The sequence below is a fragment of the Lepidochelys olivacea genome, assembly GCF_965140295.1.
Source record: "Lepidochelys olivacea isolate rLepOli2 genome assembly, chromosome: 25".
NCBI lineage: Eukaryota > Metazoa > Chordata > Testudines > Cheloniidae > Lepidochelys > Lepidochelys olivacea.
In genome coordinates this window covers 11096802-11120900 of record NC_140435.1, presented here as the reverse complement: position 1 = coordinate 11120900, position 24099 = coordinate 11096802, and the positions used below count along the sequence as shown (strand labels likewise).

The 24099-nt window shown below is 61.5% G+C and overlaps 1 protein-coding gene across 4 annotated transcripts; it reads right to left on the bottom strand.

Moving 5' to 3' along the window:
* Positions 1 to 5129: 5129 nt before the first annotated feature.
* On the bottom strand, positions 5130 to 20979 carry CREB3L3 (cAMP responsive element binding protein 3 like 3). 4 transcript variants are annotated; one of them, XM_084614872.1, is made up of 10 exons: positions 20828 to 20979; positions 17295 to 17434; positions 16532 to 16829; positions 12459 to 12577; positions 10598 to 10732; positions 9698 to 9804; positions 9257 to 9325; positions 8725 to 8809; positions 7803 to 7899; positions 5130 to 6988 (listed from the first exon to the last, which is right to left on the bottom strand). In XM_084614872.1, exons 2-10 carry the CDS (start codon positions 17427 to 17429, stop codon positions 6645 to 6647), a joined length of 1389 nt encoding a protein of 462 aa, XP_084470998.1. In that variant the 5' UTR covers positions 17430 to 17434; positions 20828 to 20979; the 3' UTR covers positions 5130 to 6644. The 4 variants fall into 4 exon arrangements, with proteins under 4 accessions (XP_084470998.1, XP_084470997.1, XP_084471000.1 ...); XM_084614871.1 differs by having other exon boundaries at positions 17295 to 17431; XM_084614874.1 differs by having other exon boundaries at positions 10598 to 10729; positions 17295 to 17431.
* Between the last annotated feature and the right edge of the window lie 3120 nt (positions 20980 to 24099).

Genomic DNA, 24099 nt, shown 5'->3' with positions numbered 1-24099 from the left:
ATGGATTGAAGTTTCCTCAGGAAGTCAGTGGTATCTCGAAGGTAGCTGGGAGTGCTGGTAGCGTAGGGCCTGAGGAGGGAGTCTACATAGCCAGACAATCCTGCTGTCAGGGTGCCAATGCCTGAGATGATGGGGCGCCCAGGATTTCCAGGTTTATGGATCTTGGGTAGTAGATAGAATATCCCAGGTCGGGGTTCCAGGGGTGTGTCTGTGCGGATTTGATCTTGTGCTTTTTCAGGAAGTTTCTTGAGCAAATGCTGTAGTTGCTTTTGGTAACTCTCAGTGGGATCAGAGGGTAATGGCTTGTAGAAACTCGTGTTGGAGAGCTGCCAAGCAGCCTCTTGTTCATATTCCGACCTATTCATGATGACAACAGCACCTCCTTTGTCAGCCTTTTTGATTATGATGTCAGAGTTGTTTCTGAGGCTGTGGATGGCATTGCGTTCCGCACGGCTGAGGTTATGGGGCAAGTGATGCTGCTTTTCCACTATTTCAGCCCGTGCACGTTGGCGGAAGCACTCTATGTAGAAGTCCAGTCTGCTGTTTCGACCTTCAGGAGGAGTCCACCTAGAATCCCTCTTTCTGTAGTGTTGGTAGGGAGACCTCTGTGGATTAGTATGCTGTTCAGAGGTATTTTGGAAATATTCCTTGAGTCGGAGACATCGAAAATAGGATTCTAGGTCACCACAGAACTGTATCATGTTCGTGGGGGTGGAGGGGCAGAAGGAGAGGCCCCGAGATAGAACAGCTGCTTCTGCTGGGCTGAGAGTATAGTTGGATAGGTTAACAATATTGCTGGGTGGGTTGAGGGAACCATTGCTGTGGCCCCTTGTAGCATGTAGTAGTTTAGAAAGTTTAGTGTCCTTTTTCTTTTGTAGAGAAGCAAAGTGTGCGTTGTAAATGGTTTGTCTAGTTTTAGTAAAATCCAGCCACGAGGAAGCTTGTGTGGAAGGTTGGTTTTTTATGAGAGTATCCAGTTCTGAGAGCTCATTCTTTATCTTTCCCTGTTTGCCATAGAGGATGTTGATCAGGTGGTTCCGCAGTTTCTTTGAGAGCGTGTGGCGCAAGCTGTCAGCGTAGTCTGTGTGGTGTGTAGATTGTAATGGATTTTTTACCTTCAGTCCTTTTGGTACGATGTCCAAGATGTAGTGTAGACATATCTCATGAGCTTTCCCTTCAAAGGCGGCTCCATCTCACCCCCTGCCCTGTCCCCACCCCCCACTCCTCTGTCCCCGCTGGGCCGCACTCCAGCTCGCTCCCTGCAACCGGAATACGAATGAACCCCCAAAGCTTCCGCAGCTCAGAACAAAATCAGTTACTTGCAAATTGGTGCTCATTTCCGCCCCACCCAATGGGATTGGCAGCCTCTTCCAAGCCAATTTTTCAATTCCAAGTAATTTTCATCCTCAAGCCCTTCTTACCCAGTGCAGTAATTACAGCTCTGGTTTCTGGTGCATTTTAATCAGCCATCCCCCAAGCCCAAGCGTGTGAGAAGCGGCTATTGGCAGTTTTGTACAAAGAGCCCTGGCTGGATACATCCACTAGCCAGTGACGTGCATTGAAAAGGGAGCAAGCCGTGCCTGGAATGCTTCTTCGACACGGCACCTCTGCATTAACTCACCGCTTGGGATGTTGGCCTGCGGTCCTTACTCGGGCAAAACTTCCATTGCACTCTAGGGGAGTTATACCTGAATAAGAGCAGAGCACAAGGACCTGACCCTGGGAGCTCCTCATTATTATGCTGGTTCCAAGAAGCCCCCAACCAAGATCAGGGTCCCACTGCGCCATGCGCTGTACAAACACAGAAGAAGAGGCAGCCCTCCCCGGAAGAGCTTACAATCTCAACAGACCAAGAGGGGAAGTGACTCACCCAAGGTCAAATAGCAGCGCAGTAGCAGAGCTGGTACTAGCTCCCTGGTCTCCTGAATCCCCATCCAGTGCTCTATCCTCTGGACCGCGCTGCCCCACTGGGCGTTCCTGGAGCCTCCACAGCCCTCCTTGGCTCTGGGAGGCGCTGAGGGGGCTTGGCACCAAGCTGGATTTGCCGTCCCTTATGGCAGTGCTGGCTCTGAGTCAGCTGCTCTGCTTGGCTCCTCCTCCATCCGTTTAATTTCGGGATGCAGACTGATGCCTGGGGACAACGGAGGCTGAGGACGAAAGCAAGGCTGGGCTGTGAACAAGCAGAGCCGTTCCTCTGGAGTGCAGACCTCAGGGGGCTGCCCGACTGGGAGTGTGCACACCCGGGGTACAGCAATCAGGCAGGAACGCTGCATGCGGCTCAGGGATAGCAGCCTAGACCCTCAAAGGGATTTCGGCTCCTAACGGCCATTGATCTCAGTGGAGCCTAACGACGCTTTGAGGCTCGGGACCAGATTGGGTGGAGCTCTGCTCCGCCTTCTTCCCCACTGATCCAACTTCTTTCTGCCACTCCCGTCCCGTGACTGCCCTGCTCAACTTTTGCTGCGACTTCAAGGCCAAATCCCAAGGGTCCTTACTCAGGTTTCATTCTGGCACATTCTCTTTGCTGGTAAGGGAAGTTTGCCCAAGCACAGGGCTCCAGGGTCTGTCCCTTGCCACACGCAGCCACTGAAATGCAGCCACTTCTGGGGTGGGGCGGGGAGAGTGGAATCCAACTGGTTACCCCCCAGCAGGAGAGAAGGGAAATGTGAGCTAAGGACAGCAGGGTAAATCCTCTCTTTCATAACAGTGCCCAGCCCTGATTCCCTGTCTGTCAGTCATTTTCTCCCTCTCCTCCCCATGTTCTCCTGGCCTGTTTGTTCCCACCCTAGCAGGGAGAACCAGCCTCGTACTCTTCTCTCTCGATGCCAGTCAGGAGCTCAGGGTGTCTGTGGCAGACTCCATCTATCAATCAGGCATCGACGGGTAAAAGCCCCCCATAGCCATGGCATCTCACAGCCCCGCCTCACACCACTGCCACCTGGGTCCCACCCACGTTGTGGTCAGGGCCTCGCCTGGGGAATGCAGAGGAACAAGGCACTGGCCCAGCAAGGCTGAGGTCTGTCTCCAGCCAGGGCCCAGGCCTAGTGCTAGAAGGGAAGGGAAAAGCTCCTCCTAATTCAGCGGGCCCCTTGCTCAGTGCTGCATGTAATGAAGGAGATGCTGCCCCCCGAAGCAGGTGGTGAGGTTACCTGGGGAGGGAGTGCGTCTAACGCCCAGAGCAATGGGGATGGTGCTACTTCCCGGCATCGCTTTTCTAGAGCATCTCTACGCAAAGGCTCCCAAAGCACCCTGCAGCCTCCCCAGGCAGAACTCCCTCGCCCGCTGCTGGAACGCGCCCACCTCTGGGCTGCTCCGTCTGCTTCTCCAGAGGAGGGCGGAGGAATCCCTTCTTGGCCAGCGGAGCGCGATCGTGATCCAGGGTAGAAAGGGGCTGGGACGCCAGGCTTCGCTCCCTTGCAGCTGGACAAGTGGCAACACGGATACCTGGGCCCCACGTTTGTCCTCTGCTCATACTGTTCATCTTCGCCCTCCTGCGGACCCTCCTAGCCCCAGGGTGACTGGCCCCTTTACGTGCAGCGGGGGCCACACCCTATAAGCAACCCAGGAGGACCCGATTAAAGAGCAAGGTGGCAGCTGGGGCTAATCATGAGCAGAAGACAGGTGTGAATGGGGGGGCGCTTTACAAGCCATGGGGGAGGCTGAGGACAGCAAAGCGGCCCAGGGGTAAGTCTGTTGCCCTTCCCGAGCTGGAGAACCAGGGCCGGGAGGCGGGAGAGGGCTGAGGGTCGTAGACCAGCGGCGGGGCTAGTCTGCCAACCTTGGAAGGTCTCCTGCGGGGGAGGCCGGGGCGGCCGTCCTGCTGAAAGGGCAGGTGGGGACCAAGGTGGAGGCTGCACGTGGCAGAAGATGCTGGAGCAGGGGTGTGCGGGGTGGCGTGGGACTGCCCCAGACGGGGTGCACCATGCGGGGGATAAATACAGCATGAATTGGGCTTTCCAGGATGCTGGGCCATTTATGGGGTAATCAGCTGGCCCCAGGTAGGGTCCTACTGGACCCAAGAGTACTTGTGGTGGAGTCTCTAAGGGTGGGTCGACACGGCCATTACCAGCAGAGGTGGGAGGGTCCCAGAGCTCGGGACGCAGCCCAAGGGTCTGCACCCTTCGCCCGAGCCCTGCATGCCCAAGTCAGCTGGCGCGGGCCAGCCGCAGGTGGCTGATCGCAGTGTAGACACAGCCGACAAGACCAAACCTAAGGGACCTGGAGACTGAATCTTCTGGTTGTCTCCTGGCCCTGCCCTGCCCTGCCCTGGGGCACAGAGAGGAGTCAGCCAGCAGCGGGGCTGGTTGAATGGGGGTGACTTGAACAGACGCCCTCTAGGACCGAAGGAGAAGTGCCTGCCAGTGGGCCTGCGACTCCCCCTTCTGCCCCTACCTCTGCTGAGCGGTGGTTGCATTTGTGAGGCGCACACCTGCCCAGCCCATGACCCTCCGCTGGGATTTGCAGCCAGATCTCCAGCAAGGAAAGGCCAACGCCTCCTTATTCTCACTGCCCAGCTGAACTGCGCAGGGCCCCCCCACCCCGTACCTGCCCTCTCCTCCTTCAGTCCCACGTGTCTGCCACGCCCAAGGACCCATGGGCCCTCAGCCCCCACCGTCCAGGAAGTGCTACCAGGCCCCTGCTCTGTTGTTCAGCCAGCTACAAACGTATGGTCCTGGACACATTTATCTGGCCCTGCCCGGGTATCCCTCTCCCTGCTGCTTGCCCCTCCATGGCATTAGTCTTACCCCTTGCCCTGCCCCCCGCCCAGTTCTGTGCTAGCTTCAAAGGGGACGGCGTAAAGCCATGTGGGCACTGGTGGAGCGGGCAGCCAGGCCAAGGTTTCCTCCCTGCTACAAGGGAATCCGCAGGAGGAGGGAGCCCCTGCCCCACGGTGCCCCGCCCGCCCCCCACGGGGGCTGATTTTCAGAGCCTCTGCAGCTCCCATTGACTTGGGTGCTCAGCGCGTCTGAAAATCGGGTCAGAGGGAGAGTGCAGGGGAAGCGGCCTTGCGGAGGCAGGTGGAAAGCTGCTGGCAGTCAGGTGCTGGCCTTTGGCTGTCCCAGCGTTGGCCAACCCCGCACCCCTTCCTGTTTCTACCCCGGCCAAACTCCACAGCCCTTTCTTCCAAAATAGTTTATTAGGAGATGAAAACTCAGGCTTAAAAAAAAAAAATCCACCCCCAAACAGAGAAACACCAAATATCCCCGCTCCCTCGCTGGGCCCCCCGATGGCCATGCGGGGCCCCCCTGGAGAGAATCGTAGCGTGCGCCCCACTCTAGCCAGGGACACGGGCTTTCGCAGGCCTCCATCTGGGGAAGGGCTCTGAGACCCCAGCCAGGGTCAGTCGCCACCACCTCAGAGGTACTCCCTATACCTCCGCAGTCTCTCTCCTATGCACACACACACCCCTCCAGACGCTCCCCCTCTGCCTGGCAGCTAAGCCGGATCCCAGCCCGGGGCTGACGGGGCCTGGTGCATCGCAGCTGCCAGGCGCGGTCAGTTCCGCTTCGCTGAACTCGGGTGTGAACTCTTGGCTCCTGAGGGGTTGTGCCCCGCACCCCAGCCCCGGGTGTGCCTGGCCATTTCAACTCCCCACCCGCTCCCTGTGCCCCGGGAGAGGCAGCGCTAAGAGCAGGCAGAGCTCGAGCCCCATCTCGCTTGCATCCCAGCCCCCTAGCCAGTGTCCCCGGGGCCTTCCTGGAGTATTAACCAGCTTATGACCGGGCGACGCTTTCCGTGCACACGCTGGGGAGAGCAACCCGTGGTTTTCCAGCCCTTCCCCTGCCCTTTTCACAAGAGGCCCCAGCTCCCCCTTGCGCCTCTCTCGGACAGGATCGAATCCCTTTTGGAAACCACATGGTCCCCTTCCCCTCTGCCTCGGGATCACACTCCTGCCCCCAGCCGCTCCAGGCTGCCCCAGCTGCCAGCAAAGTGGAGCTGCAGGGAGGCCTGCAGGGAGGCCTGGTTTCTGCCTACCTCCCCAGGCCTTCGAGGTGATTTTTGGGCTAGGCACCCAGAAGCCACGGGCTGTGGGGCCGGGAGGGGAACGACCCATCCCTTTCCATGGAGCAGCTTGGTCCCGGCCGCTCTGTGCAGGTCCCCACCTTCCCTCCCCACGCCGAGGGAGGACAGAGAAGAGACACAAATATTGAGCAGGGGCTGGGGGTGGACGGGTGCTGCTGGGATAAGTGTCTGCAGTCCCAGACAGGCAGAAAGGGGAAATGTCAGACAATTAGCAGGGAAACCTCCCAGCCCATGGAATCTACAGGGGACCGGGCGGGAGCCCCACGCTTAGGCAGGGACCGTGCCCCAGCCCGGGGGGGTGGAAGGCTGGATGGGGCCGGATAGCCTTGTTCCCCTGCAGCCCTGCGCTGGGTGAAACGGCAGCTGCCCAGGGGCCAGGCTCCCCTCCCAGACAAATGCTGGAGCCTCCAAGGAGCCAGATGCTCCCCCTCTTTTTACCCCCCCTTCTCTCTCACTCTTTCATCACGCGCACTCTGCCCCATCCCCACCCCGGGCAGGCCACCGAGGGCAGCACTCCCGTCAGTACCCCCCGCCTGGGGTCCTGGCCAGCGGCTCCCGGTGCTCCCGCTCACGACTGAGCTCCGTGGCTGGCCAGGCGTGGGGGAGACGGCGGGGGGCGTTCACAGCTCCTCGGCCGGCTCCAGCCGCACCTGGCTGGGCTGGCTGGGCTCTGTCCAGGCCAGCGAGGCCGCAATGGGGCCATCGTGACTGAGCGCCTCCAAGTCCGAGTGTCCGTCCTGCGGCAGGGCCCCCGTCCCATTGGCTGGCGGAGCCTCTGCCCGGGGCCTGGCGAGCACGTGGCTGCCGAGGAATTTGCGGAGGACTCCCTGGGGCTCGCTCTGGGCCTCGCCGGCGTACTCCGTCCACACGGGCTTCTCCGGCTCCTTGGGGCTCTCGGCGCCATCCTTCATCAGGGCGTAGACCACCCGGGAGGAGGCATCGTTATGGAGAGACCTGGAAAACACTGCCACGGGGTGGCGGAGGGGGCACAAGCCTGATCAGTGGGGCGTCTCCCAGTGCTAGCCACCCAGCACCATTCAGCAGGACCCCTCCCACCCACCGCCCTTCCCCCACAAGTTGTGAGAATCATGCTGCACCCGATCGTTCTTTATGGGGCACGGAAAGTGCTCCACCCAGCACTACCATGCAGCCACCTCTGGGGTGGAACCGGACAGCTGCGTAATAGCGTATGGCAATGCTGCCCCAGGATCGCACTCCCCCGGTGCTGAAATGCAGCCACCTCTGGGGTGGGATGCGGCAACTGTGTAATAGCTCGCAGCAACGCCGCAGTGCTCTGCGGCGCCAGGAATGAAACAGAACCAATGTCTAGTCAAAACTCCATGGGGCAGTTAGGAAGGCAGGGTTACCCAGGTTGGCATTCAGACTGGACACTGCAAAAAAACCAAGTGCCAGGAGAATTTTAATTAAAGACGTCAGATTCCCAGTCCAGCTCCTGAATGGCGGGGGCAGGGGTACTGCCTGTGGACAAGGGCTTAACTTCAGCCCTGCTTACCCCTCCACCGATGTTGTCTCACATCACTATCCTCCTGCTGTTACATACTGAGAAACTGAGGCACGGACCTGGGGACAGTGCCTTGGTCACTCAGCGAGTCTTGGCAGAGCTGGGCTTGAAAACTGGCTGTCCTGTCTCCCAGACCTTAACCGCAACACCATCCGTCGCAAGTAGGTGTGTGCAGGACCCCTCAGCTCCCAGGGAGCAGCCGGCATGTTGTGGACCCCTGGACTCCCACTGCATTCTGCACATTACCAGCACATACCTCTCACCGGCCCAAAGTCACCTTCCGGCTCCGCTTTACTGGGGGCGAAGGGGCTGATGGAGGGGAAGATGATCAGGGCGAAGGAGAGCAGCAGCACCTGCGAGCCGGAGGGAGAGAGATGTCAGCTGCCCCCCCCCCCGATAGCCACAGTCTCCTGGGCCCCCCGTCTGTGGGTTGGGGGGCAAGAGGAGGGGAATGTGGGTACCAGCCAGGGGACCTCAACTTCCCTAGGGACACTGGGAGCAGGTCATGGGTCTGTGTCTGTCTGTTTCCATCCCCATTCGTACCTCAATGTCTGCCTGTCTGTCCATCCCCATCCTCTGTCTATCCATCCATACCCCTGTCTGTTCATCCATCCATCCTCACTCATATCCTGTCTGTCTAGCTATACATCTCCATTTGTACCCCTCTGTCTCCCTGTCCGTCTATCCATCCCCATTCATACTCATCGGTCTGTCGTCCAGCCATCCATCCCCATTCATACCTCTCTGTCTGCCTCTCTCTCTTTCTATCCCCATTCATCCCACGTCCGTCTGACTCTGTCGGGCCCCACACACTCTCTGATGTGTGTCTGTCGGCCTGTCCGTCTACCCTTCCTTGCCTGTGCCCATTCCCGTGGTGTCGGAGCGCCATCCTGTGGCCAGCAGCAATGGGGGAGAGCGAAGCTCCATGGAGCCAGACCGTGAGAAAGCCCACCCCCAACACGGAGGCAATGGCAGAGCTGGGGGTGCCGAGCCAGACCCCTCCACGGGAATAGGGGTCTCGTGGCTACATGGAGGCAGTGGGTGGAAGGGAGACGGATGGGGCCCAGGAGGTCTTGCCCAGCAGAGCCCCCTCCCCCCCCACTCCCCTAAAGCTAGGCCCAGCCCCCGTTGGGGGCATCTGCAGAGAAGGGAGCAAAGGGCAAGAGATCTCCACACACCGCGATGCAGGTCCCCGTCTGGGCGGCTTTGTTAGTCGACTGCACCACGAGGGTCTGGAGTTTCCTCAGCTGCTCCAGGAGGGACCTGGACGCGGAAAAGACCCGGTCAGAGGCAGGCGCTGAATGTGGGGGGCACTGCCCCCGTGGGGTGCAGTCTGGACCCCCCAGGGGCAGACCCATCCCTCAGGGCACTTAGAACCAGAGAGCGGCCTGGACCAAAGCCCCCGACGCAAATGGCACCTGCCCCACGCTGCCAGGCACCGGGGGGGCGGCAGGGCTGAAGTGGGCGACTTGGGCCCATCCCTGTTTGCAGCCCCAGGGACAAGTGTAGGGACCCAGCCTGCCCCTGATGGCCGAGGCAGGTCTCCAGGGGGGCTCTGGGTAGCTTTCACTTCCAGGGATGCGGGGGAGGCCTCCCCTGGGCTCTCTGGGGCTCTGTTTTGCAGCCGGATCACCCGGTTATTCAGGTTAAGGCGGGGACAGGCAGCGCCCCCATCCCCCCCGGCAGCAGGGAGCTGGGGGCCGGACTCACGAGTTCTGCTTCTCCAGGTGCAGCACCTTCCTTTGCAGTTCCTGGTTCTGCGCCGTGCAGGCCGACATCCTGGGGGGAGAACCGGGAGGCGGCGTGAGCCGGTGGGGGGCTGAGCCGGGAACGGGGGAGGGGGGGCGGAGATGGGGCGTGGGGAAGCAGGGCTGAGATAGGAACTGGGCTGGGGGGCACAGATGGCACCGCACAGGGCAGGGCTGGATGGGAACGAGGGAGGGGCATGAAGCAGGTTCCTGTCTCTCTAGAGAGCGGGCCCGAGCCTGCACCGCCAACATCCCAGCCCAGGGGCTTTTTGCCCCCATGGCCCAGCAGTAAATGACTGCGTGAGGTGCAGGGCACAGGGGATCGGGGTCCAGAGACAGCCGGTGCCAGCCTGAGGCAGGCAGCTCCTGCTCTGAGGTGTGGAGCGAGCGGCTGGGGTCTCACCGGCTTTCCAGCCCGTCGATATACTCCTTCTTCTTCTTCCGGCTTTCCTGAGCCGACTGCTTATTGCGGATCTTCCTCCGGATCTTCTTCAGCACCCGCTCCTCATACTGCCGGAGAGAAGGGCAGAGCCCAGACCACGGCGGTGTGGGTGGGACTCCCTGATTGGGGTCCTTCCCAGCCCCACAGCCCGTCACCCTGTGGCCCTGGAGAATAGATACTACTGTGTGCCTCTCGCTGGGGGTGCTGGAATGCTCTGCAGGGAGCAGTTACCTGACCCCCCACCAAGATGGGAAACTGAGGCACCAAGAGGGGAGGAGACTTGCTCAAGGCCCCCCAGTGGCTAGGACCCAGGAGTTCTGACTCCTCGTGCTGGGCTCTAACCAAACCCCCACAGCTGAGATGGCCTAGCGGGGAGGACAGGTTCTGGGGATTGCGAACAAGCCGGCCCCGCCGCTCTCCCTCCCCTAACCCCCCAGGGCTGATCTCCCCTGTGTGAACAACCCGCTTCCCCCAGGGCCTAGGCATCCACCAAGACCTGTCCTACAACCCACCCCCACGGCCCATTCCCTCACCACCACCACCCACCGCCGCCAGGCTCCTCCACTCCCCCGGGCCCTCGCTGGGGTCCAATTCAACCCTGGGGCAAGTGGGTACCAGCACACAGCTGGAGTCGGTGGCACTGCCGTGGCCTACGCCAGGCCTGGATTTGGTCCAGGAGCTAACAGCAGGCCAGAACCCGCGGCTGAGTCCACAATGAGCCCAACAGGGACCCCCCGCCCCATGGGCCCTCCATGCCCCCCACCCCTCTACGCCGACCCAGCTGGCTCTCCAGGCACAGGAAGGATACGGCTCAGCTGTAACGGTGACCCAGGGGGATCCCGTCCCTTGGCCTCTCCTTACCTTGGTGAGGGGCAGCTGGGTGGGCAGCGTGACCCCCTCCTTGGCCAGCAGCTTCTTCTCATCCTCCGTCAGCGCCAGCTCCTGGCAGTGCCCCGGACCTTGTCTCAGCAGCGCTGGGGTCATCAGCTGCTGCTGCTGCGTGAGTGGAACCAATGTGGGACCCCCTGGAAGCGCCTGGCCCCCCACCCCCGCTCTGCTCCGAGAGCCCGGCCACAAGGCCAGCCCCCAGCTGGGGGGACCATCCCAGGGGGCAGGGCGAGCCCACCTGACCCCTCTGCAGACCTCCAAGTGAACCAGAGATTTGGGGAGGGTCAGAAAAGTCCAAGGCTGCAGGGTGAGGATTGAGGGGCATTGGCAGGGCTGGGGGGTGGGCTGGACTAGCTGGGGACAGGGCTGCAGGGTGAGGATTGAGGGGCATTGGCAGGGCTGGGGGGTGGGCTGGAATAGCTGGGGACAGGGCTGCAGGGTGAGGATTGAGGGGCACTGGCAGGGGTGGGGGGCGGGGGCAGACCTGGACTCGCTGGGGACAGGGCTGCAGGGTGAGGATTGAGGGGCATTGGCAGGGCTGGGGGGTGGGCTGGAATAGCTGGGGACAGGGCTGCAGGGTCAGGATTGAGGGGCATTGGCAGGGCTGGGGGGTGGGCTGGACTAGCTGGGGACAGGGCTGCAGGGTCAGGATTGAGGGGCATTGGCAGGGCTGGGGGGGACGGGCCTGGAATAGCAGAGATATGATGAGAAAGGACTCAAGTCCTCGGGCACTGCCCCCAGGGGAGGAAGCTTTTCACGGTCCCGGCTTGCCCTCTGCCCAGCCCCAACGAGGGTTATCTACGCCCAACTTTCAAACCCCTAATTAACACGGTTGACCCAGTTCACCATTGCCCTGCAGCTCCTGCTGTCATGTCCAACAGGGCCCAGGGGCTGGAAAACGCCCCACGCTGCTCTGGGGACATTTTACATCCCTTTGCACGGGTGCAAGTGACTGCACAAGGTGCAGGGCAAGAGAGAATTGGGCTCTTTGGGCCTGACCTCCTGTAAGCCAGTAATTACAGAGCAAATGGGGAAGGATGGATGGATGTGGACAGGTGGATGGAAACAGAGAGGTTGGAGAGGATGGATGGAAACTGGGTGGGGATGGATGGATGGAGGATATAGAGAGGTGGATGGATGGATACAGTGAGATTGGGGAGGATGGATGGTTGGATAGTGGGTGGGGATGGGTGGACAGATGGATGGATGGAGGGTGGATGGGAATGGATGGATGGATGGACGGGGGGATGGATGGATAGTGGGTGGAGACAGGTAGACAGATGGACGGATGGTGGACATGGGGACAGGTGGATGGATGCAGGGATGGATAGTGGGTGAGGATGGGAGGATGGATGGACAGGGGGATGGATGGATAGTGGGTGGGGATGGGTGGATAGGTGAATGGATAGAGAGTGGATGGGAATGGATAGATGGATGGACAGGGGGACAGGTGAATGGATGGAGGATGGATAGTGGGTGGGGATGGATGGATGGATGGATGGATGGACAGACGGGGGACAGGTGGATGGATGGGGGGATGGATAGTGGGTGGGGATGGGTGGACAAGTGGATGGATGGAGAGTGGATGGGAATGGATGGATGGACAGGGGGATGGATGGATAGTGGGTGGGGACGGGTGGACAGATGGATGGATGGACGGACAGGGGGACAGGTGGATGGATGGGGGGATGGATAGTGGGTGGGGATGGAGGGATGGATGGATGGATAGTGGGTGGGGACAGGTGGACAGGTGGATGGATGGATGAACGGACGGGGGACAGGTGGATGGATGGAGAGTGCCTGGGGATGGGCAGGTGGAATGCAAGGCCCTCACCATCTCACAGCTGCTGGACAGCAGCAGGTCCTTCACCGTCAGGGTGCAGGAAGCTGCGATCTGAGCGGGAGCAGGCAGGTCGTGACTCTTCTCCAAGAAAAACCCAGGATTCCACATGTCTGGGAGGAAGGACACGGGGCGATGTGGGGTCAGTGTGATCGGTGCCCTGGCCCAGCCGACCGGCGTCCTGGTTGGGGCGTCAGTCCTGCTGTCCGGGCCCCAATCCCCTCCACCCCTTGCAGGACTCCCCCTCGCTCCCTCTCGTCTGCTGCCGGGCCCCTTGCTGGGCCTGCCGCCCGGGCTCCTGCCGCGCCCCGTGGGAGCGAGTCACCACACGACACGCGGGGGAGGGAGCATCGGGCCCCGAGTGAGGAGCTGAGCCCGGGACTTGGGGGGCTCCAGCTGCCAGACCCCCACCCCCAGCTCCCCCCAACCTGCTCTGGCCGCAGGTTCCCCGCTGTGCTGCGACCAGCGGGATTTACCGCCATCTGCTGGCGACTCGCGGTGCTACCGGGAAGATCCACCCGCGCCGCAGTTCCACGGACGGGCTTGTGCGCTCGGGAAGGGGAGCTCAGGCCGCGCTGCGTGCACACCCGTCTGGGCCCCCCCCGGTGCACGACCCCCCCCCAGCCCTGCACCCCGGGCTCCCCACTGACCCCCCCAGCCCTGCACCCCGGGCTCCCCACTGACCCCCCCCAGCTCTGCACCCTGGGATCCCCACTGAGCCCCCCCCAGCTCAGGCCCCACTGCGTGCACACCCGTCTGGGCCCCCCCCCGGTGCACGACCCCCCCAGCCCTGCACCCCGGGCTCCCTACTGACCCCCCCCAGCTCTGCACCCTGGGATCCCCACTGAGCCCCCCCCAGCTCAGCCCCCGCTGCGTGCACACCCGTCTGGGCCCCCCCCGGTGCACGACCCCCCCCCCAGCCCTGCACCCCGGGCTCCCCGCTGACCCCCCCAGCTCTGCACCCTGGGATCCCCACTGAGCCCCCCCTCAGCTCAGGCCCCACTGCGTGCACACCCGTCTGGGCCCCCCCCGGTGCACGACCCCCCCCAGCCCTGCACCCCGGGCTCCCCACTGACCCCCCCAGCTCTGCACCCTGGGATCCCCACTGAGCCCCCCCCAGCTCAGGCCCCACTGCGTGCACACCCGTCTGGGCCCCCCCCCGGTGCACGACCCCCCCAGCCCTGCACCCCGGGCTCCCCACTGACCCCCCCAGCTCTGCACCCTGGGATCCCCACTGAGCCCCCCCCAGCTCAGGCCCCACTGCGTGCACACCCGTCTGGGCCCCCCCCCGGTGCACGACCCCCCCAGCCCTGCACCCCGGGCTCCCCACTGACCCCCCCCAGCTCTGCACCCTGGGATCCCCACTGAGCCCCCCCCAGCTCAGGCCCCACTGCGTGCACACCCGTCTGGGCCCCCCCCGGTGCACGACCCCCCCAGCCCTGCACCCCGGGCTCCCCACTGACCCCCCCAGCTCTGCACCCTGGGATCCCCACTGAGCCCCCCCCAGCTCAGGCCCCACTGCATGCACACCCATCTGGGCCCCCCCCGGTGCACGACCCCCCCCAGCCCTGCACCCCGGGCTCCCCACTGACCCCCCCAGCTCTGCACCCTGGGATCCCCACTGAGCCCCCCCCAGCTCAGGCCCCACTGCGTGCACACCCGTCTGGGCCCCCCCCCGGTGCACGACCCCCCCAGCCCTGCACCCCGGGCTCCCCACTGACCCCCCCCAGCTCTGCACCCTGGGATCCCCACTGAGCCCCCCCCAGCTCAGGCCCCACTGCGTGCACACCCGTCTGGGCCCCCCCCGGTGCATGACCCCCCCAGCCCTGCACCCCGGGCTCCCCACTGACCCCCCCCAGCTCTGCACCCTGGGATCCCCACTGAGCCCCCCCCAGCTCAGGCCCCACTGCATACACACCCATCTGGGCCCCCCCCGGTGCACGATCCCCCCCAGCCCTGCACCCCGGGCTCCCCGCTGACCCCCCCAGCTCTGCACCCTGGGATCCCCACTGAGCCCCCCCCTCAGCTCAGGCCCCACTGCGTGCACACCCGTCTGGGCCCCCCCCGGTGCACGACCCCCCCCAGCCCTGCACCCCGGGCTCCCCGCTGACCCCCCCAGCTCTGCACCCTGGGATCCCCACTGAGCCCCCCCCCAGCTCAGGCCCCACTGCGTGCACACCCGTCTGGGCCCCCCCCGGTGCACGACCCCCCCCAACCCTGCACCCCGGGCTCCCCGCTGACCCCCCCAGCTTTGCACCCTGGGATCCCCACTGAGCCCCCCCTCAGCTCAGGCCCCACTGCGTGCACACCCGTCTGGGCCCCCCCCGGTGCACGACCCCCCCCAGCCCTGCACCCCGGGCTCCCCACTGACCCCCCCAGCTCTGCACCCTGGGATCCCCACTGAGCCCCCCCCAGCTCAGGCCCCACTGCGTGCACACCCGTCTGGGCCCCCCCCGGTGCACGACCCCCCCAGCCCTGCACCCCGGGCTCCCCACTGACCCCCCCCCAGCTCTGCACCCTGGGATCCCCACTGAGCCCCCCCCAGCTCAGGCCCCACTGCGTGCACACCCGTCTGGGCCCCCCCCGGTGCACGACCCCCCCAGCCCTGCACCCCGGGCTCCCCACTGACCCCCCCAGCTCTGCACCCTGGGATCCCCACTGAGCCCCCCCCAGCTCAGGCCCCACTGCATGCACACCCATCTGGGCCCCCCCGGTGCACGACCCCCCCCAGCCCTGCACCCCGGGCTCCCCACTGACCCCCCCAGCTCTGCACCCTGGGATCCCCACTGAGCCCCCCCCAGCTCAGGCCCCACTGCGTGCACACCCGTCTGGGCCCCCCCCCGGTGCACGACCCCCCCAGCCCTGCACCCCGGGCTCCCCACTGACCCCCCCCAGCTCCCTTCACCCTGGGCTCCCCACTGAGCCCCCCCCAGCTCAGGCCCCGCTGCGTGCACACCCATTTGGGCCCCCCCGGTGCACGACCCCCCCCAGCCCTGCACCCCGGGCTCCCCACTGACCCCCCCCAGCTCCCTTCACCCTGGGCTCCCCACTGAACCCCCCCAGCTCTGCACCCCGGGCTCCCCACTGACCCCCCCAGCTCTGCACCCTGGGATCCCCACTGAGCCCCCCCCAGCTCAGGCCCCACTGCATGCACACCCATCTGGGCCCCCCCCGGTGCACCATCCCCCCCAGCCCTGCACCCCGGGCTCCCCGCTGACCCCCCCAGCTCTGCACCCTGGGATCCCCACTGAGCCCCCCCCTCAGCTCAGGCCCCACTGCGTGCACACCCGTCTGGGCCCCCCCCGGTGCACGACCCCCCCCAGCCCTGCACCCCGGGCTCCCCGCTGACCCCCCCCAGCTCTGCACCCTGGGATCCCCACTGAGCCCCCCCCCAGCTCAGGCCCCACTGCGTGCACACCCGTCTGGGCCCCCCCCGGTGCACGACCCCCCCCAACCCTGCACCCCGGGCTCCCCGCTGACCCCCCCAGCTTTGCACCCTGGGATCCCCACTGAGCCCCCCCCAGCTCAGGCCCCGCTGCGTGCACACCCATTTGGGCCCCCCCCGGTGCACGACCCCCCCCAGCCCTGCACCCCGGGCTCCCCACTGACCCCCCCAGCTCTGCACCCTGGGATCCCCACTGAGCCCCCCCCAGCTCAGGCCCCACTGCGTGCACACCCGTCTGGGCCCCCCCCGGTGCACGACCCCCCCAGCCCTGCACCCCGGGCTCCCCACTGACCCCCCCCAGCTCCCTTCACCCTGGGCTCCCCACTGAGCCCCCCCCAGCTCAGGCCCCACTGCGTGCACACCCGTCTGGGCCCCCCCCGGTGCACGACCCCCCCAGCCCTGCACCCCGGGCTCCCCACTGACCCCCCCCAGCTCCCTTCACCCTGGGCTCCCCACTGAGCCCCCCCCAGCTCAGGCCCCACTGCGTGCACACCCGTCTGGGCCCCCCCCGGTGCACGACCCCCCCAGCCCTGCACCCCGGGCTCCCCACTGACCCCCCCCAGCCCTGCACCCCGGGCTCCCCACTGACCCCCCCCAGCTCCAGCTCCACCCCTGAACTCACCAAGGTCTATGGAGACTTCAGCCTCCCGCACGTCAGCCCCAGGCAGGCTGGGAGCAGGCTGGGCCCGGGAGGACTCCCGGTAGGGGTACGCCGGCTCGCCGGGCCCCGCATCCGAGTAGCCCTCCGGGCTGCCTGTGGGCACGTAGTGCTGGGGGCTGTCGAGCTGGTCCGAGTTCGGGTCCTCAGAGATGCCGCTGTCACTGGCTGCAGGGGACCAGGTCGGGGAGTCGGAGCAGGAGTCCCCCGAGCCCAGGATGGAGTTGAGGAAATCCTCGTTTTCCTGGGCACCGGGCAGCTGCTGGAGATGAGACGGAAATGGGCCCAGGAGACGAGTCACCCACGGGAGGGGGAAGCCTGGCATGGATGGAGGGCATCGGGCTGCCCATGGCCACGCCCTGCCAGAGCGTGAGCCAGCCTGGGACGAGGGTGGGGCCGGGACTAGGACTCTTGGCACTAGTGCATGGGTGGGGTTCCCCGTGCACCAGGGTGGGGAGGGGCTCCTGGCACTAGTACATGGGGTGGGGACCCCAGTGCACCCAAGGGAGGGGGTGGGGACCCCAGTGCACCCAGGGGAGAGGGTGGGGTGGGCCTCCCTCCCAGCACTAGTGGTCTGCACTGGTCTGATTGGTCAGTGACTTGTTGGCCTCCCAGGCAGAGGGGTCCCTGGGGAACCCCGGGTCAGGAGCCAGGGCCAGTGTTCCCCTTGTTAGCACTGCGAGCCCCGTGCCCCTGCCTCCCGCAACTCTGGGGGAGGGGAACTCACACTCTGCTCTGGCCCAGGCCAGCTGGCCGAGCGGCCCCCGAACTCCACGTTCCGGAGGATCCCGTCCTGGCGGTCAAAGAGCAGGTCCAGCAGCTCCAGGCCGTTGAGGCTGCCCATCTGGCAGCTGGAGGCCATGTCTGCTGGGGGAGAGATGGCACCGTATGGCCAGGCCAGCTCCCTGGGCACCCCGGGGTGCAGAGCTGGGATGGACTCAGCGGAGAGCTTGGGGAGCAGAGACCTGGGGGGGGGGGCTCAGTGGGGAGCTCGGGGATATAGTGAGAGCTGGGACAGGAGGGGGAATCCCTCCTGCCCTGCCTGCCCTGGGGAACCATCTTCCCACCCCAGCTCCTCTTCTCTTGCCTGGCACGTGCTGTGTCCCCCCCCAGCCTTGGGATGGGGATTCCCTCCCCCCGCCAGCCCTGCCCCCAGGCCCAGAAGTGGGGGCGGAGTCCCGAGGGAGTGGGGAGCGTTCTGGTTCTTTCCCCTCCCCTCAGCATTGGCCAGGGAGCCTCACCAGGCCTCTGCGGCTGGGTTTATTGCCGCTTCCTAGAATCTCCCCCCCCCCCCGCCCGTCCCACCCCCGCCCCTGCCCCCGCCCAGCCTGACCGGAGCCACATTTACTGCTGGACTCTGAACCTCCAGCTTTTCTCGCCATCTGAATCCCTGCGACTGCCCTGGCTGCCTCCAGCAGCGCCTCCAGCTGGATGGGAACAACATTACAGTGCTTCCCCAGCATAGCGTAGGCAGGGGCTGGCCCTGGGTGGCTCCCTTGGGGCCCACGCTTAGGGAAAGAGAGGCCACTATTTCCCAAGGGGGGAGGAGTGATTCTGGGGGGCTGACTTAGGTCACCATAAAGGGGGCTGCTTTTCACCCACCCCTCTGACTGTCAGGCCCTTTAAAGTGTCTCAGGTAGGGCACCCAAAGTTGGTAGTCACTGCTGAAAATCTTGGCTGTTGTGTAGACACAAAGAAGTGGCCGGGGGGGGGGGTGTCTTTGTGTGTGTGTGTGCATATGTGTGCACCAGTACCCTCTAATGGAGGAAATCCAAACACCTGACCTGTGTTTCATAGCCCCTATACTGCCAGCACCGAAGGGAGATTCTCCATTAGCTTAAGAGACAGGAACTGTCATTGCACAGCCAAGTTCTCTCCCCGTTGCTATGCTGGAGTTCCCAGGGGCTGTGGGGAGCATTGCAGGGACATCCAATAAGTCCTAAGTGGCTATGGTCTATTCTCTTGCTTTGCACCACTCTGTTGGGCAGGGGTTGGCATTTTGATAGCTTTAAGCCTCTCCACTACCCCTGTCTCTGCCATGCAGGAGGGAGGCCCCTGGGCCAAGCTGGTGACTAATAAAGGTCCCTCCAAACTGCTCCAAGCATGGGGGCTTCACCCTGTGGGATCCCCGGAGATCAGCTATTCTCCATACAGCGAGTCTCTGGAAATGGGCAGATGCCAGACTCCCTCCTGCGCATGCCAATCCCCCTTGCTGAGCCCCTGGAGACGAGAAGATGGTGCTGGCAAGCCCCCAAAGGCTGGTTGTCAGGAGGCACCACTGACTTAGAGGACGGGACCGTCCCAGCCGCGGGGAGAAGGCCCTTGGCTGGAGAGAAGTGTCCAAAGCACCCAAACTTGGCTGGGCTCTGAGAGGCAAAGCAAGAGGCCCTGAAACCTGGAGCACCTTTGCCACATCCCAGGCCACGGCTTGCACTGGTAGGATGGTCCTCGGCCTGCCGAGCCCTTTCTGGTGGCCCCTGAGGCTGCCAGAGCAGATGGAGACGGACAGAGGAGTGGGAGGTGTTAGCGGCTGGCTTTGGGAGGTTAAGAGGAGAGGGGACTGGGCAGCGGAAGAAGGGGAAGGAATGAGCCAGAGGCCCAGGGCTGTGTGATGGGCTCAGTTGGTGCCCATCTGAAATAATGAGCAACTAATTGTTTCCTGGCAACCAGGAACCTCTGAGCTGACCCCAGCCTGGGACTCACTCCACAGCTACAGAACTGGGGTGATTTTGTGGCTGTAAATTTTCTCTTGCCCCATAGCGTGGCCCTCCACAGGGTTCTGGGGCTGCCCGCAGGGTGCACAGGAGGTGAGATCAAGTTGAGTGCCTCTCAGCTGACACCCCCACCTCCACAGAGAGCCAGAAAACAGCTACTTGACTTTGGGTCCGTCCCCCTCCAGGGGCAGGAGCTGGCTGACCTGCGGGAGGGGACAGCAGATGTGAAACTGATCTTACGCTTGATTTTAGCCAAATCTGCCCCTAACTTGGGCTCTCATTTCCCTGGTGCAAATCCAGAGCTGAGGGGGCTGCCTCTGCGTTCGCTTGTGTCGTACACCGGGAGGAATCTGAAATGGGTGGAATTGCACCTGTACAGGGCTAGCACAGGGCCAAGGAGGATCAGGCGCACTGCAGAGCTCCTCCCAGTCTACCCCAGCCTAAAGCAAACCGTGGCCCGTTAATTCTTTATTTCTGCAAACGCAGCCCTTGGGCTCCGTAGTAACGGCGATGATGTTTTTCCTTCCAAACGTTTTTCCGATGCCAAACAGCTTTCCCTTGGGAAAGGGCCAATTTTGAAGAAATTTGGGGGCCTTTGTTGAAAAACCTGAAAACCTTTCCCTCTTCAGCCACTGAATCATTTTGCTTGGCCACAAACCCAACGGTTTTGGTTGGAGTTTGGCTGGCCAAAAATGTTTCAGTTTGGCGCAAACTTCGGACAGCAAATCTTGACAAACTCTTGTTTTGTTTTCATTGAAATCTTTTGCGGGTACCCAAAAAATCAGTTCCCAGCCAGGTTTCAGAGGAGCAGCCGTGTTAGTCTGTATTCGCAAAAAGAACAGGAGGACTTGTGGCATCTTAGAGACTAACAAATTTATTTGAGCATAAGCTTTCGTGAGCTACAGCTCACTTCATTGGATGCCAGCCAGGCGCGTTCTGTCGCTACGAGGTCAGATTTTCAAAAGAGCTCAGCTCTCGTCGAGGTACTTAAATTCAGGACAGATATTTCAGATCTTAACCCCCAGCTGCCCCTGTTTGCTACAGAGGGCCAGCTGAGCTCTTGTGAAAATCTGGATACTTAGCTGGGGGCCCAAATGGAGAGTGGTGATAATTCATTTGTATCATACCACCTACGACCCATTTGTTGTGAAAATTCTGGCCCTAAGAAACAAACAGGTACCAGTTAATCACATTTTATAGGTGTCAGACGAATATTCAGTGACTGGATCTGGACTCAATGCTTACAGTGGAGATGCCAAATACCAATGTTTGATGGCAAGTTTGAAAAATATAATGGAAAAAACCCCACCCCAATCTGAGGCCGACCTTCTAAGGTAGCTGCTTGAGTCTGGGTGGGAAGTTGCTAATTAATACGCTATTAACAGCAATCGGTTGTTATTAAATCACTTTTTGGCCAGTGGATTGCTCTGTCCCCATGTCCCGACCTTTGTCCTGTTGTTTGTGCTGCACTGATAGCCAGACGTAGGGCTGCTAGGAAAAGACACCGAAAGGACAGATTTCTGGAGGAATTAGCTCATGAACTCACCTTTGTCTATAGCCAAGTCCCACTCCAAGGGCCTCTGCTGATGTGAACTGGGGGTTCCCGGCAAACCCCTGGAAGTGCTGGTGGCTGGGATGTGTCTTTTCTCTCTCTCTGCTTCTCCCCAAAGCTTCTTTCACTCAGTGGCAAAGTTTAAACTCCAACCGAGCAGAAATAAGGTCAAAGATTGCAAAACCCTCCCCAGTTCTGATTGGACAGCGGGGCGAAGGGCTCTGTGCTGATTGACAGCTAGAGGGGAGCGGTAATGGCTGGGGGGAGCTGGGTAACTATTACCAAGATGTTTCTGTTGTTCTCCAAGCCGGGGTGGGCACTGGGCCCGGCAGTGCAAAGTCCCAGCCCGCTCCATCTCTCTGTGAACTCTCACCCACTTTCAGGAACGATTTCCCTTTTGCTAGACCAACGCATCAGCACTAAACACATTTTCTGGGTGTCAGAAATAATCCTGGGGCATTTGGAAGACGTTGTCTTGGACTCGTGCCCTTATCTTATCCCGTATCATAAACACGTTGAGCTGCCTTTCTGGCCTTCTGAGGCCAGGGCACAGGGCAGGACACCTGGAGTCCTAGGTTCTACCCCCAGTTCTGGCCCTGACTTGCTGTGTGACATTGGTCCAAGTCACCGAACCTCCGTGCCTTGGTTTCCCCACCTGTGAAATGGGGATAATGGTACTTACCTTCTTAAGCACTTTGCGATCGATGGATGTAAACCTCTAAGGAGTAGAAGGTTATTATCGTGCTTTGTCTTCTTTCTCCCTCAGTGGGCAAAATTCCCATATGGTACCAGGTGATGGAATGCGTGGAACTAACGTCCTGGGGTCTGACCTGGCTCTCTCTTCTACTGCCTGGACATTGACTTTAATGGAGTCACTTCGGATTTACACCAGCATCAGTGACAGCACAATCAGGCCTCTTGTATATGGGACGATACCTGTTCTCCCCAGTAATTCAGTGGCTGAGCTTACCATGTTGCCCAGATACTAAGGTGATGGTCACATTGGAAATCAGAGGAGACAGGCCACACGTCCTGAACTTCATAGAGCAGTCTGTTTTTTGATGGGTCTGTTCCATGTCTGTCCTGAGGCCGGTTTTGTTCAACTTCTTCATTAATGATCTGGAGGATGGGATGGATTGCACCCTCACCAAGTTTGCGGATGCCACTAAGCTGCAGGGAGAGGTAGATACGCTGGAGGGGAGGGATAGGATACAGAGGGACCTAGACAAATTGGAGGTTTGGGCCAAAAGAAATCTGATGAGGTTCACCAAGGACAAGTGCAGAGTCCTGTGCTTAGGACAGAAGAATCCCATGAACTGCTATGGATTGGGGACCGACTGGCTAAGCAGCAGTTCTGCAGAAAAGGACCTGGGGGTTACAGTGGATGAGAAGCCGGATATGAGTTTGCAGTGTGCCCGTGTTGCCAAGAAGGCTAACGGCATATTGGGTTGCATTAGTAGGAGCATTGCCAACAGCTCGAGGGAAGTGATTATTCCCCTCTATTCGGCACTGGTGAGGCCACAACTGGAGTATTGCGTCCAGTTTTCAGCCCCCCTCTACAGAAGGGATGTGGACAAACTGGAGAGAGTCCAGCGGAGGACAATGAAAATGATCAGGGGGTTGGGGCACATGACTTACGAGGAGAGGCTGAGGGAAGTGGGCTTATTTAGTCTGCAGAAGAGAAGAGTGAGGGGGGATTTGATAGCAGCCTTCAGCTACCTGACAGGGGGTTCCAAAGAGGATGGAGCTCGGCTGTCCTCAGTGGTGGTAGATGACAGAACAAGGAGCAATGGTCTCAAGTTGCAGTGGGGGAGGTCTAGGTTGGATATTAGGAAACAGTCTGTCACTAGGAGGGTGGTGATGCACTGGAATGGGTTCCCTAGGGAGGTGGTGGAATCTCCAACCTCAGAGGTTTTTAAGGCCGGGCTTGACAAAGTCACATGGCTGGGATGATTTAGTTGGGGATTGGTCCTGCTGTGAGCAGGGGTTGGACTAGATGCTCTCTTCCAATCCTAATCTTCTATGATTCTATGGAGATGAGCAGGGTGTTGAGGCTGGCCGATAAACAGAGAGCAAAGATGGTAGCAGATGAGGTGCAAGGTGCAGCCTGGGATGAGCAGGCCTATTGAGAGGAAGGTCGGGCTTGGGGGCTTGGATTCCGGAGAATCTGGGTTCAAATCCTGGTGCTACCACAGACTTCCGGGGTGACCGCAGACACGTCCCGGCATCCCTCTGAGTAGCTCCTCCTGCGTAAGGTGGAGATAATGATACAGATTTGCCAGGGGAGCTGGGAGAATAAACAATTGTCAGGTGCCTGTTTACTGCAGCCATGGGGGCCAGAGAAGCTCCTAGACTAACGAGAACATTTTCGGCTGGTGTGGTGGGCAATGGGAGGAGTGATGTGGCCCGGAAGGTGATTTTCTCAGTGCAGATTGTGGGAGATGTTCACAAGGTGTTATTGCATGGTGCCGGTTTGCCCTTCAGTGCTCATACGGGGGGAAACACCTGTTTCAGAGGCATTTCCAAAAACCACGCACGGAAACCTCCGAATCCGGGCAAGTGGATGCTTTGGGCTGTGGCTACGGTGCTTCCCGTCTGGCGCTAGGAGAGCAAAGGTCTGGTCCTGCTCTCAGTTATGTGGTAAGTCAGAGAAGGGCCATGGAAGCCCAGGCCCGAGATGTAATAGCCAGTTGCCAGCCCAACCCAGCTCCATGCTGTCACAGGGGAATAGTAGACTTGGCAATTGATCCTGATTGTGTCTCGGGGGTGGGGGGTAGGGAGTGCTGGGAAGGGAGCAAGGGGAGAAATATACCAGCATCCCCTCCGACTGAGTCCCAGCAGAGGGATCCCGAAGCCCAGATGAGTAAGAAGCCTTATGACTGGGGTGTGGCGCAAGGCGCCAGGGCCGGGGGGTGGGGGGGCAAGGCCATGAGTGAGATGCAAGGTTGGCGTCTAGCGGTGTTATCTCATTGCACAACATCGTCAGATTAGCAATCAATGGCCTGATCCTAAGAGGCATTGGAGGCCCTCAGCATCTGTGGATGTCCCAGGGAGTTGCAGGCGCCCAGCACCCCATGGGAGATGCGGAGCGGTGCACAGGAGCGGGCTTTATGGGAGCGAGATTAGGGATTGAAGCCCTGCTGCCACGCTCAGGTGAACACAGTGGGGATTGCCCACTAGGCACCTGCGTGGCAGATCTGGAGGGTGAGTTTAGCAGATCGCCTCACCCCCAAAACCCACTGATCCCATCTCAGAGGTTACGCTCC

Bases quoted from the DNA above. Each gene is read 5' to 3' on its own strand.
- CREB3L3 (XM_084614872.1), bottom strand. From the start codon at position 17,429: ATGGCCTCCAGCTGCCAGATGGGCAGCCTCAACGGCCTGGAGCTGCTG. The intron at 9,805-10,597 runs GTAAGGAGAGGC...TCTCTCCGGCAG, and splicing joins CCCAGCTGCCCCTCACCAAG to TATGAGGAGCGGGTGCTGAA. The intron at 9,326-9,697 runs GTGAGACCCCAG...TTCTCCCCCCAG, and splicing joins ATCGACGGGCTGGAAAGCCG to GATGTCGGCCTGCACGGCGC.